Source organism: Lampetra fluviatilis, chromosome 28 (genome assembly GCF_964198595.1).
Source record: "Lampetra fluviatilis chromosome 28, kcLamFluv1.1, whole genome shotgun sequence".
In the NCBI taxonomy this organism is placed as follows: Eukaryota; Metazoa; Chordata; class Hyperoartia; order Petromyzontiformes; family Petromyzontidae; genus Lampetra; species Lampetra fluviatilis.
In genome coordinates, this window is record NC_136302.1 from 4,046,521 (window position 1) to 4,066,061 (window position 19,541).

The 19,541-nt window shown below is 43.5% G+C and overlaps 1 protein-coding gene across 1 annotated transcript in view; it reads right to left on the reverse strand.

Moving 5' to 3' along the window:
- The window catches only part of LOC144942655 (uncharacterized), a 91,765-nt gene that overhangs the window by 60,627 nt on the left and 11,597 nt on the right, over positions 1-19,541 (reverse strand). The window contains exon 2 of the mRNA XM_078869453.1: positions 16,490-16,557. Within this exon, the coding sequence (XP_078725579.1) occupies positions 16,490-16,557 (68 nt within the window). The remainder of the gene's footprint in view (positions 1-16,489; positions 16,558-19,541) is intronic.

Genomic DNA, 19,541 nt, shown 5'->3' on the forward strand with positions numbered 1-19,541 from the left:
ATTATATCATTAACTGGTATGTGTCTAGGTGTGACTGCAAAGTTTAGTCCTTTAGCTAAAACGGATTTCAAACCTTCAGAAATAGGACTGTTACTGCGATTAATTACGACTTTGTTAACATCTAGCTTTTCAATGTGTGGGTCCGGTTTCTTGTTTGAGAGGCGGTTGAATTTGGAAATCAAGTTGTCCTTACATTTAGTCGACATAGCGGCAGCTGAAGAGGCAGTCATTTTTTCCACGTGTTCCCAATCCGATGTGGACATTGTTGCACTCAAAGATAAGTGTGATTTGTAGAGTGTCTTGTCTAACTGATCTAGTTCGGTGCGTGTAAGTCTGATTTTCTCTGAGATAAGAGCTAAGCTAGTTCTAGACAGAATTCGTTACGCATTAGAAGAAGTTACAGCAGCAGATGTTAGTGTAAATGCGTTTGGTATTACCTTAGAGTCGCGGCATCTCTTCAGAAAGGTGAGAGACTCGATTAGCTGAGCCTTCTTATCCCGGAGCTTGTTGAAAGATCTCAAAGTTATGTGGAAACCCTCCCCGTAGAGGCGGTTAAATTTCGATTTAAAGCTTTCGTGACTGCAGGGATTCATCTTCTTGGTTCTTTCGGTAAAGTCACGTAGAAGGGAAGTAATAAAATAATAAAAATAAAACATAATAAAACAATTCTCACGACGTTTCGGCCACAACGCAAGCAGCCGTCCTCAGGCGAAGAATGAGAACATTATCAAGCTAGGAGCTTATATAGGTGTTGCGAGGAGGAGCGCCTTAACAAAAGAATGTGCATATGAAGAGGAATTTAGCATACCAATGGACAATGCGTAGGAGGTGGGCGGAGGGGTTTCAAAGTCCCATTATGCCCATGCATTATGCAGGATCAACAGCACCACGGGGGGGCGCAAGGAACAGCGTTAATAAAGGAAAGGAATGTTAGTGATATGTAGCTGCATTTACCAAACAACCACGTAGAAAGCCAAAGTAAAAACTACATAAAAAACTAAAATATAAACTGAAACTTACTATACTCTACAATAAGCTGAGTTACTAACAACAAATAATAAATTACAATTCTACGTCGTAAGAAGTATATAATATACTTCCATCAAAACTTTATTCTCTTAGCATATACAGTACTATATACTGCCATAGATAAACCCAACATTAAATTATATACTGTATTGCTGTAAACCACCCTATACTTTATACATTTTAATATAACACTATGTATTATTCAACTCACCCTAATGTGTATCGAAATGGTTTATTACGTCCTTCCAATGATTGCTAAGCCTGAATCCATCTTCTCGGTTAAAATTGTCTCTGTGTTTGTATATGTGAATCGCCTCATGAACGAATCTGGCGTCTACAAACTAAGTTGCCTCTGTGGTAGCAGTTACATTGGGGAAACCAAACGACACGTCTCAGACCGCATTCGTGAACATAAAGCTGATCTAAAACACGGTAGGACAAACACCTCAGCCGTGGCAGACCACTGTTACAACTCAGTGGGCTCACATGACATTGACTTTTCCAAGACGGAGGTTCTCTGCAAGCCATCTGGCTATCATGAGAGATTCGTTCATGAGGCGATTCACATATACAAACACAGAGACAATTTTAACCGAGAAGATGGATTCAGGCTTAGCAATCATTGGAAGGACGTAATAAACCATTTCGATACACATTAGGGTGAGTTGAATAATACATAGTGTTATATTAAAATGTATAAAGTATAGGGTGGTTTACAGCAATACAGTATATAATTTAATGTTGGGTTTATCTATGGCAGTATATAGTACTGTATATGCTAAGAGAATAAAGTTTAGATGGAAGTATATTATATACTTCTTACGACGTAGAATTGTAATTTATTATTTGTTGTTAGTAACTCAGCTTATTGTAGAGTATAGTAAGTTTCAGTTTATATTTTAGTTTTTTATGTAGTTTTTACTTTGGTTTTCTACGTGGTTGTTTGGTAAATGCAGCTACATATCACTAACATTCCTTTCCTTTATTAACGCTGTTCCTTGCGCCCCCCCGTGGTGCTGTTGATCCTGCATAATGCATGGGCATAATGGGACTTTGAAACCCCTCCGCCCACCTCCTACGCATTGTCCATTGGTATGCTAAATTCCTCTTCATATGCACATTCTTTTGTTAAGGCGCTCCTCCTCGCAACACCTATATAAGCTCCTAGCTTGATAATGTTCTCATTCTTCGCCTGAGGACGGCTGCTTGCGTTGTGGCTGAAACGTCGTGAGAATTGTTTTATTATGTTTTATTTTTATTATTTTATTACTTCCCTTCTACGTGACTTTACCGAAAGAACCAAGAAGATGAATCCCTGCAGTTACGAAAGCTTTAAATCGGAGAAATAGTTGCAGTGTCTGCTGTAGGTGTTGTCGAAGAAAACGGTGATGTGGGTGATGTTGTTGAAAATGGAGACGTTGCTGCTGTTGAGACAGATTCAGTGCTTGAAGTTGTCGATTCTGAGGTAATTGTGGTTGGAGAAATAGTTGCAGTGTCTGCTGTAGGTGTTGTCGAAAAAAACGGTGATGTTGGTGATGTGGATGATGCTGTCGACAATGGAGATGTCGCTCCTGATGTTGCAACCGTTAGTATACTGGAAGTTGATGCAGTCGCTGATGTAAATGGTCTTGTTGACAATGGGGAAGTTGCTGCTGCTGTTGAGACAGTTTCAGTGCTCGAAGTTGTCGATTCTGTGGTAATGGTGGATGGGGAAACAGTTGTGGTGTCGGACATAGGTGTTGTCGAAGAAAACAGTGATGTTGGTGAGGTGAATGATGTTGAAAATGGAGACGTTGTTGCTGCTGTTGAGACAGATTCAGTGCTTGAAGTTGTCGATTCTGAGGTAACGGTGGATGTGGAAATCGTTGCAGTGTCTACCGTAGGTGTTGTCGAAGAAAACGGTGATGTTGATGATGTGTATAATGCTGTCGACAATGGAGATGTCGCTCCTGATGTTGCAACCGTTAGTATACTGGAAGTTGTTGCAGTCGCTGATGTAAATGGTGTTGTTGACAATGGGGAAGTTGCTGCTGCTGTTGAGACAGATTCAGTGCTTGAAGTTGTCGAGTCTGACGTGATGGTGGATGGAGAAATAGTTGCAGTGTCTGCTGTAGGTGTTGTCGAAGAAAACGGTGATGTTGGTGATGTGGATGATGTTGTTGAAAATTTAGACGTTGTTGCTGCTGTTGAGACAGATTCAGTGCTCGAAGTTGTCGATTATGAGGTAATGGTGGATGGAGAAATAGTTGCAGTGTCTACTGTAGGTGTTGTCGAAGAAAACGGTGATGTTGGTGATGTGGATGATGCTGTTGACAATGGAGATGTCGCTCCTGATGCTGCGACAGTTAGTATACTGGAAGTTGTTGCAGTCGCTGATGTAAATGGTGTTGTTGACAATGGGGAAGTTGCTGCTGCTGTTGAGACGGATTCAGTGCTTGAAGTTGTCGATTCTGAGGGAATGGTGGATGGAGAAATAGTTGTAGTGTCTGAAATAGGTGTTGTGGAAGAAAACGGTGAAGTGGGTGATGTCAATGATGTTGTGGACAATGGAGAATATGCACCTGATGTTGATATCGTTTCTATATTTGAAGTTCTTGCAGTCGTTGATGTGAAAGGTGTTGTTGACAATGGAGATGTTGCAGCTGTTGAAACTGTTTCAGTACATGAAGTTGTTGCTTCTGAGGTAACGGTGGATGTGGAAATCGTTGCAGTGCCTGCCCGAGGTGTTGTCGAAGAAAACGGTGATGTTGATGATGTGTATGATGCTGTCGACAATGGAGATATCGCTCCTGATGTTGCAACCGTTAGTATACTGGAAGTTGTTGCAGTCGCTGATGTAAATGGTGTTGTTGACAATGGGGAAGTTGCTGCTGCTGTTGAGACAGATTCAGTGCTTGAATTTGTCGAGTCTGAGGTAATGGTGGATGGAGAAATAGTTGCAGTGTCTGCTGTAGGTGTTGTCGAAGAAAACGGTGATGTTGGTGATGTGGATGATGTTGTTGAAAATGGAGACGTTGTTGCTGCTGTTGAGACAGATTCAGTGCTCGAAGTTGTCGAATCTGAGGTAATGGTGGATGGAGAAATAGTTGCAGTGTCTGCTGTAGGTGTTGTCGAAGAAAACGGTGATCTTGGTGATGTGGATGATGCTGTCGACAATGGAGATGTCGCTCCTGATGTTGCGACCGTTAGTATACTGGAAGTTGTTGCAGTCGCTGATGTAAATGGTGTTGTTGACAATGGGGAAGTTGCTGCTGCTGTTGAGACAGATTCAGTGCTTGAAGTTGTCGATTCTGAGGGAATGGTGGATGGAGAAATAGTTGTAGTGTCTGAAATAGGTTTTGTGGAAGAAAACGGTGAAGTCGGTGATGTCAATGATGTTGTTGACAATGGAGAATATGCACCTGATGTTGACATCGTTTCTATATTTGAAGCTCTTGCAGTCGTTGATGTGAAAGGTGTTGTTGACAATGGAGATGTTGCGGCTGTTGAAACTCTTTCAGTACTTGAAGTTGTTGCTTCTGAGGTAACGGTGGATGTGGAAATCGTTGCAGTGTCTGCCGTAGATGTTGTCGAAGAAAACGGTGATGTTGATGATGTGTATGATGCTGTCGACAATGGAGATGTCGCTTCTGATGTTGCAACCGTTAGTATACTGGAAGTTGTTGCAGTCGCTGATGTAAATGGTGTTGTTGACAATAGGGAAGTTGCTGCTGCTGTTGAGACAGATTCAGTGCTTGAAGTTGTCGAGTCTGAGGTAATGGTGGATGGAGAAATAGTTGCAGTGTCTGCTGTAGGTGTTGTCGAAGAAAACGGTGATGTTGGTGATGTGGATGATGTTGTTGAAAATGGAGACGTTGTTGCTGCTGTTGAGACAGATTCAGTGCTCGAAGTTGTCGATTCTGAGGTAATGGTGGATGGAGAAATAGTTGCAGTGTCTGCTGTAGGTGTTGTCGAAGATAACGGTGATGTTGGTGATGTGGATGATGCTGTCGACAATGAAGACGTTGTTGCTGCTGTTGAGACAGATTCAGTGCTCGAAGTTGTCGATTCTGATGTAATGGTGGATGGAGAAATAGTTGCAGTGTCTGCTGTAGGTGTTGTCGAAGAAAACGGTGATGTTGGTGATGTGGGTGATGTTGTTGAAAATGGAGACGTTGCTGCTGTTGAGACAGATTCAGTGCTTGAAGTTGTCGATTCTGAGGTAATTGTGGATGGAGAAATAGTTGCAGTGTCTGCTGTAGGTGTTGTCGAAAAAAACGGTGATGTTGGTGATGTGGATGATGCTGTCGACAATGGAGATGTCGCTCCTGATGTTGCAACCGTTAGTATACTGGAAGTTGTTGCAGTCGCTGATGTAAATGGTCTTGTTGACAATGGGGAAGTTGCTGCTGCTGTTGAGACAGTTTCAGTGCTCTAAGTTGTCGATTCTGTGGTAATCGTGGATGGGGAAACAGTTGTGGTGTCGGACATAGGTGTTGTTGAAGAAAACGTTGTAGTCGGAGATGTGAATGATGTTGCTGACAATGGAGACGTTGTTGCTGCTGTTGAGACAGATTCAGTGCTTGAAGTTGTCGATTCTGAGGGAATGGTGGATGGAGAAATAGTTGTAGTGTCTGAAATAGGTGTTGTGGAAGAAAACGGTGATGTTGGTAATGTCAATGCTGTTGTTGACAATGGAGAATATGCACCTGATGTTGATATCGTTTCTATATTTGAAGTTCTTGCAGTCGTTGATGTGAAAGGTGTTGTTGACAATGGAGATGTTGCGGCTGTTGAAACTGTTTCAGTACTTGAAGTTGTTGCTTCTGAGGTAACGGTGGATGTGGAAATCGTTGCAGTGTCTGCCGTAGGTGTTGTCGAAGAAAACGGTGATGTTGGTGATGTCAATGATGTTGTTGACAATGGAGAATATGCACCTGATGTTGATATCGTTTCTATATTTGAAGTTCTTGCAGTCGTTGATGTGAACGGTGTTGTTGACAATGGAGATGTTGCGGCTGTTGAAACTGTTTCAGTACTTGAAGTTGTTGCTTCTGAGGTAATGGTGGATGTGGAAATCGTTGCAGTGTCTGCCGTTGGTATTGTCGAAGAAAACGGTGATGTTGATGATGTGTATGATGCTGTCGACAATGGAGATGTCGCTCCTGCTGTTGCAACCGTTAGTATACTGGAAGTTGTTGCAGTCGCTGATGTAAATGGTGTTGTTGACAATGGGGAAGTTGCTGCTGCTGTTGAGACAGATTCAGTGCTTGAAGTTGTCGATTCTGAGGTAACGGTGGATGTGGAAATCGTTGCAGTGTCTGCCGTAGGTGTTGTCGAAGAAAACGGTGATGTTGGTGATGTGGATGATGTTGTCGACAATGGAGACGTTGTTGCTGCTGTTGAGACAGATGCAGTGCTCGAAGTTGTCGATTCTGAGGTAATGGTGGATGGAGAAATAGTTGCAGTGTCTGCTGTAGGTGTTGTCGAAGAAAACGGTGATGTTGGTGATGTGGATGATGCTGTCGACAATGGAGATGTCGCTCCTGATGTTGCAACCGTTATTATACTGGAAGTTGTTGCAGTCGCTGATGTAAATGGTGTTGTTGACAATGGGGAAGTTGCTGCTGCTGTTGAGACAGTTTCAGTGCTTGAAGTTGTCGATTCTGAGGTAATGATGGATGGTGAAATAGTTGTGGTATCTGACATAGGTGTTGTCGAAGAAAACGGTGATGTTGGTGATGTGGTTGATGCTGTCGACAATGGAGACGTTGTTGCTGCTGTTGAGACAGATGCAGTGCTCGAAGTTGTCGATTCTGAGGTAATGGTGGATGGAGAAATAGTTGCAGTGTCTGCTGTAGGTGTTGTCGAAGAAAACGGTGATGTTGGTGATGTGGATGATGCTGTCGACAATGGAGATGTCGGTCCTGATGTTGCAACCGTTAGTATTCTGGAAGTTGTTGCAGTCGCTGATATAAATGGTGTTGTTGACAATGGGGAAGTTGCTGCTGCTCTTGAGACAGTTTCAGTGTTCGAAGTTGTCGATTCTGTGGTAATGGTGGATGGGAAACAGTTGTAGTGTCTGACATAGGTGTTGTCGAAGAAAACAGTGATGTTGGTGATGTGAATGATGTTGTTGAAAATGGAGACGTTGTTGCTGCTGTTGTGACAGATTCGGTGCTTGAAGCTGTCGATTCTGAGGTAATGGTGGATGGAGAAATAGTTGTGGTGTCTGACATAGGTGTTGTTGAAGAAAACGTTGTAGTCGGAGATGTGAATGATGTTGCTGACAATGGAGACATTGTTGCTGCTGTTGAGACAGATTCAGTGCTTGAAGTTGTCGATTCTGAGGGAATGGTGGATGGAGAAATAGTTGTAGTGTCTGAAATAGGTGTTGTAGAAGAAAACGGTGATGTTGGTGATGTCAATGATGTTGTTGACAATGGAGAATATGCACCTGATGTTGATATCGTTTCTATATTTGAAGTTCTTGCAGTCGTTGATGTGAAAGGTGTTGTTGACAATGGAGATGTTGCGGCTGTTGAAACTCTTTCAGTACTTGAAGTTGCTGCTTCTGAGGTAACGGTGGATGTGGAAATCGTTGCAGTGTCTGCCGTAGGTGTTGTCGAAGAAAACGGTGATGTTGATGATGTGGATGATGCTGTCGACAATGGAGATGTCGCTCCTGATGTTGCAACCGTTAGTATACTGGAAGTTGTTGCAGTCGCTGATGTAAATGGTGTTGTTGACAATGGGGAAGTTGCTGCTGCTGTTGAGACAGTTTCAGTGCTTGAAGTTGTCGATTCTGAGGTAATGATGGATGGTGAAATAGTTGTGGTATCTGACATAGGTGTTGTCGAAAAAAACGGTGATGTTGGTGATGTGGATGATGTTGTCGACAATGGAGACGTTGTTGCTGCTCTTGAGACAGATTCAGTGCTCGAAGTTGTCGATTCTGTGGTAATGGTGGATGGGGAAACAGTTGTAGTATCTGACATAGGTGTTGTCGAAGAAAACAGTGATGTTGGTGATGTGAATGATGTTGTTTGAAATGGAGACGTTGTTGCTGCTGTTGAGACAGATTCGGTGCTTGAAGTTGTCGATTCTGAGGTAATGGTGGATGGAGAAATAGTTGTGGTGTCTGACATAGGTGTTGTTGAAGAAAACGTTGTAGTCGGAGATGTGAATGATGTTGCTGACAATGGATACGTTGTTGTTGCTGTTGAGACAGATTCAGTGCTTGAAGTTGTCGATTCTGAGGGAATGGTGGATGGAGAAATAGTTGTCGTGTCTGAAATAGGTGTTGTGGAAGAAAACGGTGGTGTTGGTGATGTGGATGATGCTGTCGACAATGGAGATGTCGCTCCTGATGTTGCGACCGTTAGTATACTGGAAGTTGTTGCAGTCGCTGATGTAAATGGTGTTGTTGACAATGGGGAAGTTGCTGCTGCTGTTGAGACAGTTTCAGTGCTTCAACTTGTCGATTCTGAGGTAATGATGGATGGTGAAATAGTTTTGGTATCTGACATAGGTGTTGTCGAAAAAAACGGTGATCTTGGTGATGTGGATGATGTTGTCGACAATGGAGACGTTGTTGCTGCTGTTGAGACAGATTCAGTGCTCGAAGTTGTCGATTCTGTGGTAATGGTGGATGGGGAAACAGTTGTAGTATCTGACATAGGTGTTGTCGAAGAAAACAGTGATGTTGGTGATGTGAATGATGTTGTTGGTAATGGAGACGTTGTTGCTGCTTTTGAGACAGATTCGGTGCTTGAAGTTGTCGATTCTGAGGTAATGGTGGATGGAGAAATAGTTGTGGTGTCTGACATAGGTGTTGTTGAAGAAAACGTTGTAGTCGGAGATGTGAATGATGTTGCTGACAATGGATACGTTGTTGTTGCTGTTGAGACAGATTCAGTGCTTGAAGTTGTCGATTCTGAGGGAATGGTGGATGGAGAAATAGTTGTAGTGTCTGAAATAGGTGTTGTGGAAGAAAACGGTGGTGTTGGTGATGTGGATGATGCTGTCGACAATGGAGATGTCGCTCCTGATGTTGCGACCGTTAGTATACTGGAAGTTGTTGCAGTCGCTGATGTAAATGGTGTTGTTGACAATGGGGAAGTTTCTGCTGCTGTTGAGACAGTTTCAGTGCTTGAAGTTGTCGATTCTGAGGTAATGGTGGATGGAGAAATAGTTGTGGTGTCTGACATAGGTGTTGTGGAAGACAACGTTGTAGTCGGAGATGTGAATGGTGTTGTTGACAATGGAGACGTTGTTGCTGCTGTTGAGACAGATTCAGTGCTTGAAGTTGTCGATTCTGAGGTAATGATGGATGGTGAAATAGTTTTGGTATCTGACATAGGTGTTGTCGAAAAAAACGGTGATCTTGGTGATGTGGATGATGTTGTCGACAATGGAGACGTTGTTGCTGCTGTTGAGACAGATTCAGTGCTCGAAGTTGTCGATTCTGTGGTAATGGTGGATGGGGAAACAGTTGTAGTATCTGACATAGGTGTTGTCGAAGAAAACAGTGATGTTGGTGATGTGAATGATGTTGTTGGTAATGGAGACGTTGTTGCTGCTTTTAGGACAGATTCGGTGCTTGAAGTTGTCGATTCTGAGGTAATGGTGGATGGAGAAATAGTTGTGGTGTCTGACATAGGTGTTGTTGAATAAAACGTTGTAGTCGGAGATGTGAATGATGTTGCTGACAATGGATACGTTGTTGTTGCTGTTGAGACAGATTCAGTGCTTGAAGTTGTCGATTCTGAGGGAATGGTGGATGGAGAAATAGTTGTAGTGTCTGAAATAGGTGTTGTGGAAGAAAACGGTGGTGTTGGTGATGTGGATGATGCTGTCGACAATGGAGATGTCGCTCCTGATGTTGCGACCGTTAGTATACTGGAAGTTGTTGCAGTCGCTGATGTAAATGGTGTTGTTGACAATGGGGAAGTTTCTGCTGCTGTTGAGACAGTTTCAGTGCTTGAAGTTGTCGATTCTGAGGTAATGGTGGATGGAGAAATAGTTGTGGTGTCTGACATAGGTGTTGTGGAAGACAACGTTGTAGTCGGAGATGTGAATGGTGTTGTTGACAATGGAGACGTTGTTGCTGCTGTTGAGACAGATTCAGTGCTTGAAGTTGTCGATTCTGAGGCAATTGTGGATGCGGAAACAGTTGCAGTGTCTGCTGTAGGTGTTGTCGAAAAAAACGGTGATGTTGGTGATGTGGATGATGCTATCGACAATGGAGATGTCGCTCCTAATGTTGCAACCGTTAGTATACTGGAAGTTGTTGCAGGCGCTGATGTAAATGGTGTTGTGGACAATGGGGAAGTTGCTGCAGCTGTTGAGACAATTTCAGTGCTTGAAGTTGTCGATTCTGCGGTAATGGTGGATGGAGAAATGATTGTGGTGTCTGACATAGGTGTTGTGGAAGACAACGTTGTAGTCGGAGATGTGAATGGTGTTGTTGACAATGGAGACGTTGCTGCAGTTGAGACAGATTCAGTGCTTGAAGTTGTCGATTCTGAGGTAATTGTGGATGGGGAAACAGTTGCAATGTCTGCTGTAGGTGTTGTAGAAGAAAACGGTGATGTTGGTGATGTGGATGATGCTGTCGACAATGGAGATGTCGCTCCTGATGTTGCAACCGTTAGTATTCTGGAAGTTGTTGCAGTCGCTGATGTAAATGGTGTTGTTGACAATGGGAAAGTTGCTGCTGCTGTTGAGACAGTTTCAGTGCTTGAAGTTGTCGATTCTGAGGTAATGATGGATGGTGAAATAGTTGTGGTATCTGACATAGGTGTTGTCGAAAAAAACGGTGATGTTGGTGATGTGGATGATGTTGTCGACAATGGAGACGTTGTTGCTGCTGTTGAGACAGATTCAGTGCTCGAAGTTGTCGATTCTGTGGTAATGGTGGATGGGGAAACAGTTGTAGTATCTGACATAGGTGTTGTCGAAGAAAACAGTGATGTTGGTGATGTGAATGATGTTGTTGGAAATGGAGACGTTGTTGCTGCTGTTGAGACAGATTCGGTGCTTGAAGTTGTCGATTCTGAGGTAATGGTGGATGGAGAAATAGTTGTGGTGTCTGACATAGGTGTTGTTGAAGAAAACGTTGTAGTCGGAGATGTGAATGATGTTGCTGACAATGGATACGTTGTTGTTGCTGTTGAGACAGATTCAGTGCTTGAAGTTGTCGATTCTGAGGGAATGGTGGATGGAGAAATAGTTGTAGTGTCTGAAATAGGTGTTGTGGAAGAAAACGGTGGTGTTAGTGATGTGGATGATGCTGTCGACAATAGAGATGTCGCTCCTGATGTTGCGACCGTTAGTATACTGGAAGTTGTTGCAGTCGCTGATGTAAATGGTGTTGTTGACAATGGGGAAGTTTCTGCTGCTGTTGAGACAGTTTCAGTGCTTGAAGTTGTCGATTCTGAGGTAATGGTGGATGGAGAAATAGTTGTGGTGTCTGACATAGGTGTTGTGGAAGACAACGTTGTAGACGGAGATGTGAATGGTGTTGTTGACAATGGAGACGTTGTTGCTGCTGTTGAGACAGATTCAGTGCTTGAAGTTGTCGATTCTGAGGTAATGGTGGATGGAGATATAGTTGCAGTGTCTGCTGTAGGTGTTGTCGAAGAAAACGGTGATGTTGGTGATGTGGATGATGTTGTTGAAAATGGAGACGTTGTTGCTGCTGTTGAGACAGATTCAGTGCTTGAAGTTGTCGATTCTGAGGCAATTGTGGATGCGGAAACAGTTGCAGTGTCTGCTGTAGGTGTTGTCGAAAAAAACGGTGATGTTGGTGATGTGGACGATGCTATCGACAATGGAGATGTCGCTCCTGATGTTGCAACCGTTAGTATACTGGAAGTTGTTGCAGGCGCTGATGTAAATGGTGTTGTGGACAATGGGGAAGTTGCTGCAGCTGTTGAGACAATTTCAGTGCTTGAAGTTGTCGATTCTGAGGTAATGGTGGATGGAGAAATGATTGTGGTGTCTGACATAGGTGTTGTGGAAGACAACGTTGTAGTCGGAGATGTGAATGGTGTTGTTGACAATGGAGACGTTGCTGCTGTTGAGACAGATTCAGTGCTTGAAGTTGTCGATTCTGAGGTAATTGTGGATGGGGAAACAGTTGCAATGTCTGCTGTAGGTGTTGTAGAAGAAAACGGTGATGTTGGTGATGTGGATGATGCTGTCGACAATGGAGATGTCGCTCCTGATGTTGCAACCGTTAGTATACTGGAAGTTGTTGCAGTCGCTGATGTAAATGGTGTTGTTGACAATGGGGAAGTTGCTGCTGCTGTTGAGACAGTTTCAGTGCTTGAAGTTGTCGATTCTGAGGTAATGATGGATGGTGAAATAGTTGTGGTATCTGACATAGGTGTTGTCGAAAAAAACGGTGATGTTGGTGATGTGGATGATGTTGTCGACAATGGAGACGTTGTTGCTGCTGTTGAGACAGATTCAGTGCTCGAAGTTGTCGATTCTGTGGTAATGGTGGATGGGGAAACAGTTGTAGTATCTGACATAGGTGTTGTCGAAGAAAACAGTGATGTTGGTGATGTGAATGATGTTGTTGGTAATGAAGACGTTGTTGCTGCTGTTGAGACAGATTCGGTGCTTGAAGTTGTCGATTCTGAGGTAATGGTGGATGGAGAAATAGTTGTGGTGTCTGACATAGGTGTTGTTGAAGAAAACGTTGTAGTCGGAGATGTGAATGATGTTGCTGACAATGGATACGTTGTTGTTGCTGTTGAGACAGATTCAGTGCTTGAAGCTGTCGATTCTGAGGAAATGGTGGATGGAGAAATAGTTGTAGTGTCTGAAATAGGTGTTGTGGAAGAAAACGGTGGTGTTGGTGATGTGGATGATGCTGTCGACAATAGAGATGTCGCTCCTGATGTTGCGACCGTTAGTATACTGGAAGTTGTTGCAGTCGCTGATGTAAATGGTGTTGTTGACAATGGGGAAGTTTCTGCTGCTGTTGAGACAGTTTCAGTGCTTGAAGTTGTCGATTCTGAGGTAATGGTGGATGGAGAAATAGTTGTGGTGTCTGACATAGGTGTTGTGGAAGACAACGTTGTAGTCGGAGATGTGAATGGTGTTGTTGACAATGGAGACGTTGTTGCTGCTGTTGAGACATATTCAGTGCTTGAAGTTGTCGATTCTGAGGCAATGGTGGATGGAGATATAGTTGCAGTGTCTGCTGTAGGTGTTGTCGAAGAAAACGGTGATGTTGGTGATGTGGATGATGTTGTTGAAAATGGAGACGTTGTTGCTGCTGTTGAGACAGATTCAGTGCTTGAAGTTGTCGATTCTGAGGCAATTGTGGATGCGGAAACAGTTGCAGTGTCTGCTGTAGGTGTTGTCGAAAAAAACGGTGATGTTGGTGATGTGGACGATGCTATCGACAATGGAGATGTCGCTCCTGATGTTGCAACCGTTAGTATACTGGAAGTTGTTGCAGGCGCTGATGTAAATGGTGTTGTGGACAATGGGGAAGTTGCTGCAGCTGTTGAGACAATTTCAGTGCTTGAAGTTGTCGATTCTGAGGTAATGGTGGATGGAGAAATGATTGTGGTGTCTGACATAGGTGTTGTGGAAGACAACGTTGTAGTCGGAGATGTGAATGGTGTTGTTGACAATGGAGACGTTGCTGCTGTTGAGACAGATTCAGTGCTTGAAGTTGTCGATTCTGAGGTAATTGTAGATGGGGAAACAGTTGCAGTGTCTGTTGTCGAAGAAAACAGTGATGTTGGTGATGTGAACGATTTTGTTGAAAATGGAGAAATTGTTGATGCTGTTGAGACAGATTCAGTGCTTGAAGTTGTCGATTCTGAGGTAATTGTGGATGGGGAAACAATTGCAGTGTCTGCTGTAGGTGTTGTCGAAGAAAACGGTGATGTTGGTGATGTAGATGAAGCTGTCGATAATAAAGATGTCGCTCCAGATGTTGCCAACGTTAGTATACTGGAAGTTGTTGCAGTCGTTGATGTAAATGTTGTTGTTGACAATGGAAAAGTTGCTGCTGCTGTTGAGACAATTTCAGTGCTCGAAGTTGTCGATTCTGAGGTAATGGTGGAAGAGAAATAGCTGGAGTGTGTAAAATAGGTGTTGTTGAAGAAAACGTTGTAGTCGGAGTTGTGATAGGTGTTGTTAAAAATGGAGACGTTGCTGCTGTTTTTGGAACAGTTTCAGTGCTCGACGTTGTCGATTCTGAGGTAATGGTGGATGGATAAATAGTTGTAGTGTCTGACATAGGTGTTGTGGAAGAAAACGTTGTAGTCGGAGATGTGACTGGTGTTGTTGACAATGGAGACGTTATTTCTGATGTTGAGACAGATTCAGTGTTCGAAGTTGTCGATTCTGAGATAATGGTGGATGAAGAAATAGTTGTCGTGTCTGAAATAGGTGCTGTCAAAGAAATCGGTGATGTTGGTGATGTGAATGATGTTGTTGACAATGGAGAAGTTGCACCTGATGTTGACATCGTTTCTATATTGGAAGTTCTTGCAGTCGCTGATGTGAAAGGTGTTGTTGACAATGGAGATGTTGCGGCTGTTGAAATCGTTTCAGTACTTGAAGTTGTTGCTTCTGAGGTAATGGTGGATGTGGAAATTGTTGCAGTGTCAGCCGTAGGTGTTGTCGAAGAAAACGACGCTGTTGGTGATGTTATTGATGTTGTCGACAATGGAGATGTCGCTCCTGATGTTGCCACCGTTAGAATACTGGAAGTTGTTGCAGTCGTTGATGTTAATGTTGTTGTTGAAAATGGAGACATTGTTGCTGTTGTTGAGACAGATTCAGTGCTTGAAGTTGTCGATTCTGAGGTAATGGTGGATGGAGAAATAGTTGTAGTGTCTGACATAGGTGTTGTGGAAGAAATCGTTGTACTCGGAGATGTGAATAGTGTCGTTGACAATGGAGACGTTGTTGCTGCCGTTGAGACAGATTCAGTGCTCAAAGTTGTTGATTCTGAGATAATGGTGGATGGAGATATAGTTGTAGTTTCGGAAATAGGTGTTGTCAAAGAAATCGGTGATGTTGGTGATGTGAATGATGTTATTGACAATGGAGAAGTTGCACCTGATGTTGACATCGTTTCTATATTGGAAGTTCTTGCAGTCGCTGATGTGAAAGGTGTTGTTGACAATGGAGATGTTGCGGCTGTTGAAATCGTTTCAGTACTTGAAGTTGTTGCTTCTGAGGTAATGGTGGATGTGGAAATTGTTGCAGTGTCAGCCGTAGGTGTTGTCGAAGAAAACAACGCTGTTGGTGATGTTATTGATGTTGTCGACAATGGAGATGTCGCTCCTGATGTTGCCACCGTTAGAATACTGGAAGTTGTTGCAGTCGTTGATGTTAATGTTGTTGTTGACAATGGAGAAGTTGCTGCTGCTGTTGAGACAGTTTCAGTGCTCGAAGTTGTCGATTCTGAGGTAATGGTGGATGGATAAATAGTTGTAGTGTCTGACATAGGTGTTGTGGAAGAAAACGTTGTAGTCGGAGATGTGAAAGGTATTGTTGACAATGGAGACGTTGTTGCTGTTGTTGAGACAGATTCAGTGCTTGAAGTTGTCGATTCTGAGGTAATGGTGGATAGAGAATTAGTTGTAGTGTCTGACATAGGTGTTGTGGAAGAAAACGTTGTAGTAGGAGATGTAAATGGTGTTGTTGACAATGGAGACGTAGCTGCTGTTGAGACAGATTCAGTGCTTGAAGTTGTCGATTCTGAGGTAATGGTGGATGGAGAAATAGTTGCAGTGTCTGAAATAGCTGTTGTCGAAGAAAACGGAGATGTCGCTCCTGATGTTTCCACCGTTAGGATACTGAAAGTTGTTGCAGTCGCTGATGTAAATGGTGTTGTTGACAATGCAGAAGTCGCTGCTGTTGTTGAGACAGTTTCAGTGCTTGAAGTTGTCGATTCTGAGGTAATGGTGGATGGAGAAATAGTTGCAGTGTCTGAAATAGCTGTTGTCGAAGAAAACGGAGATGTTGCTCCTGATGTTTCCACCGTTAGGATACTGGAAGTTGTTGCAGTCGCTGATGTAAATGGTGTTGTTGACAATGCAGAAGTTGCTGCTGCTGTTGAGACAGTTTCAGTGCTTGAAGTTGTCGATTCTGAGGTAATGGTGGATGGATAAATAGTTGTAGTGTCTGACATAGGTGTTGTGGAAGAAAACGTTGTAGTCGGAGATGTGACTGGTGTTGTTGACAATGGAGACGTTATTTCTGATGTTGAGACAGATTCAGTGTTCGAAGTTGTCGATTCTGAGATAATGGTGGATGAAGAAATAGTTGTCGTGTCTGAAATAGGTGCTGTCAAAGAAATCGGTGATGTTGGTGATGTGAATGATGTTGTTGACAATGGAGAAGTTGCACCTGATGTTGACATCGTTTCTATATTGGAAGTTCTTGCAGTCGCTGATGTGAAAGGTGTTGTTGACAATGGATATGTTGCGGCTGTTGAAATCGTTTCAGTACTTGAAGTTGTTGCTTCTGAGGTAATGGTGGATGTGGAAATCGTGGCAGTGTCTGCTGTAGGTGTTGTCGAAGAAAACGGCGCTGTTGGTGATGTTATTGATGTTGTCGACAATGGAGATGTCGCTCCTGATGTTGCCACCGTTAGAATACTGGAAGTTGTTGCAGTCGCTGATGTAAATGGTGTTGTTGACAATGCAGAAGTTGCTGCTGCTGTTGAGACAGTTTCAGTGCTTGAAGTTGTCGATTCTGAGGTAATGGTGGATGGATAAATAGTTGTAGTGTCTGACATAAGTGTTGTGGAAGAAAACGTTGTAGTCGGAGATGTGAAAGGTAGTGTTGACAATGGAGACGTTGTTGCTGTTGTTGAGACAGATTCAGTGCTTGAAGTTGTCGATTCTGAGGTAATGGTGGATGGAGAATTAGTTGTAGTGTCTGACATAGGTGTTGTGGAAGAAAACGTTGTAGTCGGAGATGTGAAAGGTATTGTTGACAATGGAGACGTTGTTGCTGTTGTTGAGACAGATTCAGTGCTTGAAGTTGTCGATTCTGAGGTAATGGTGGATGGAGAAATAGTTGCAGTGTCTGAAATAGCTGTTGTCGAAGAAAACGGAGATGTCGCTCCTGATGTTTCCAACGTTAGGATACTGGAAGTTGTTGCAGTCGCTGATGTAAATGGTGTTGTTGACAATGCAGAAGTCGCTGCTGTTGTTGAGACATTTTCAGTGCTTGAAGTTGTCGATTCTGAGGTAATGGTGGATGGAGAAATAGTTGCAGTGTCTGAAATAGCTGTTGTCGAAGAAAACGGAGATGTCGCTCCTGATGTTTCCACCATTAGGATACTGGAAGTTGTTGCAGTCGCTGATGTAAATGGTGTTGTTGACAATGCAGAAGTCGCTGCTGTTGTTGAGACAGTTTCAGTGCTTGAAGTTGTCGATTCTGAGGTAATGGTGGATGGAGAAATAGTTGTAGTGTCTGACATAGGTGTTGTGGAAGAAAACGTTGTAGTTGGAGATGTGACTGGTGTTGTTGACAATGGAGACGTTCATTCTAGATTTGAAGCTTTCGTGACTGCAAGGATTCATTTTCTTAGGTTTTTTCGGTAAAGTCACGTAGGTAAAAAATTTAAATTAATAAAAGTAAAATAAAATAAAAATCACGACGTTTCGGAGGCAACACAAGCTTCCGTCTTCAGGTGGAACCGTCACAGCCACGACAGCTGTATCAAGTAAATGAAAGATTACAAGAGCTACCACTCCGTATATATAATGGTTGAAGAGGGGGGAAGGGGCAAGTACGGCACACTTTTTATTAATATGGTAAGGTGAGGCTTAAGACTAAGAATAGACTGCATAACAAAAGACTGAGCCTTTGTTATGGAGAGGTACGGTTTGTGACTACGCCTAGCCTACATAACAAAAGTGTGAAAAAAGAAAAAACTAAACCTGGTTTAAACAAAACTGGCTGTCTATCAATAACCTGTAATAGTTGTCTGTCAAGTAATATGGTCCAAATAAGTGTAGTTAAATCTTTTATGCATGGTTAATCACATCTTTCCAATGATTACTCAGTTTGTAACCATCATCACGGTTGAAATTATGTCTGTGTTTGTATATTTGTATGGCTTCGTGTACAAACCTTTTGATGGTAGCCAGGAGGTTTGCAGAGCACCTTGGTCTCGGAAAATACAATTTCATGAGAGCCCACAGAGTTGTAGCAATGATCGGCAACGGCCGAAGAATCAGTTCTGCCGTGTTTCAGATCTGACTTGTGCTCGCGAGAGATGATATAGTCATCCTCTCGGCAGACAAGGGCAATGCCACGGTCATCATGGATAAAGATTCATACAACAACAAAATCCTGGACCTTCTTAATTATGGGAGTTACTCCAAAATTAAAAACGATCCCACTAAAAGCCTAACGACAAAAACCAACAGTATCATCACGAGTTCGACTTCCCTAATCGAACCAAGCAAACGTTCCTTTCTAAAACCATCGGCAGCTAGACCTCCCAAACTCCATGGTCTTCCCAAGATCCATAAAGAAGGCACCCCGCTACGACCCATCGTGTCGACGATAAACTCTCCTACCTACAAACTAGCCCGTTTTCTATCAGATACTCTGCTTCCCTTCACAGGCAAGACCTCTTCGGCAGTACTCAACTCAACCCAATTAGTCTCTATGGTTAAGGACATGGTACTATCTCCTGATGACATCCTTGTCAGTTTTGATGTAGTATCTTTGTTTACCAAAGTCCCAGTACCGGACACCCTAACAATAATTGAGAACTTAGTCCAACATGGATTGAATTCTGATGTACCTGTGTAATATCGTTGAGGACTCTTGGACGCCGGGGTTGAGGCACACATATTTATTCCGCAACAGTTGTCACAACCGCGGACATACCACACTGGAGGGGGTATCGGCCCCCTCACCCGGCTAGCTGGGAATATACTGCTAGCTATCTCTGACCTACCTCCTAGTCCTCCACTAACGGGCTAGGGGAGGCTGTCTGGCCCGACACTGGTAAGTCGGGCTGTACCCGGAGGCCCAGAGCACTAGCTCTGGTTCTCGGGACCACACCGCTGGCTTGGTCCTGCGCGGCCCTGACAAGGGTGGCGACCCAGGGGAGTCCAGGGCTCTAGCTAGACGATCTTCGGTCTTCACTGGTTTAGCTTTAACATTGTTTCCCGAGCTCTCCGGTTCATCCCCTTTTATACCAAAACCCCCCGCTGAGGGGTGGGGCCAGCCCCCCCAGGCTGCCCGGTGCGGACGTCGTTGAGAGCACCTCCCACTGTGTTTGTTTCCCGTGTGATCCTATGTATACAGCCCCTCCGTAACACCCCTACATCACCCCCCCCCCCCCCCCCTGTACAGCTCGCAGCCGTCCCGGCTGCAACAAACGACAATAAAAGTTTATTTACCCCTCGACCCCGCGTGTGCCTCACAATTTTTTCAACAATAACGCGAACGAGAACAACAACAAGAACCAGAAAAGCAAGAAGGGAAAATAACCCGACGCACCCCACCCCCGAATAAAT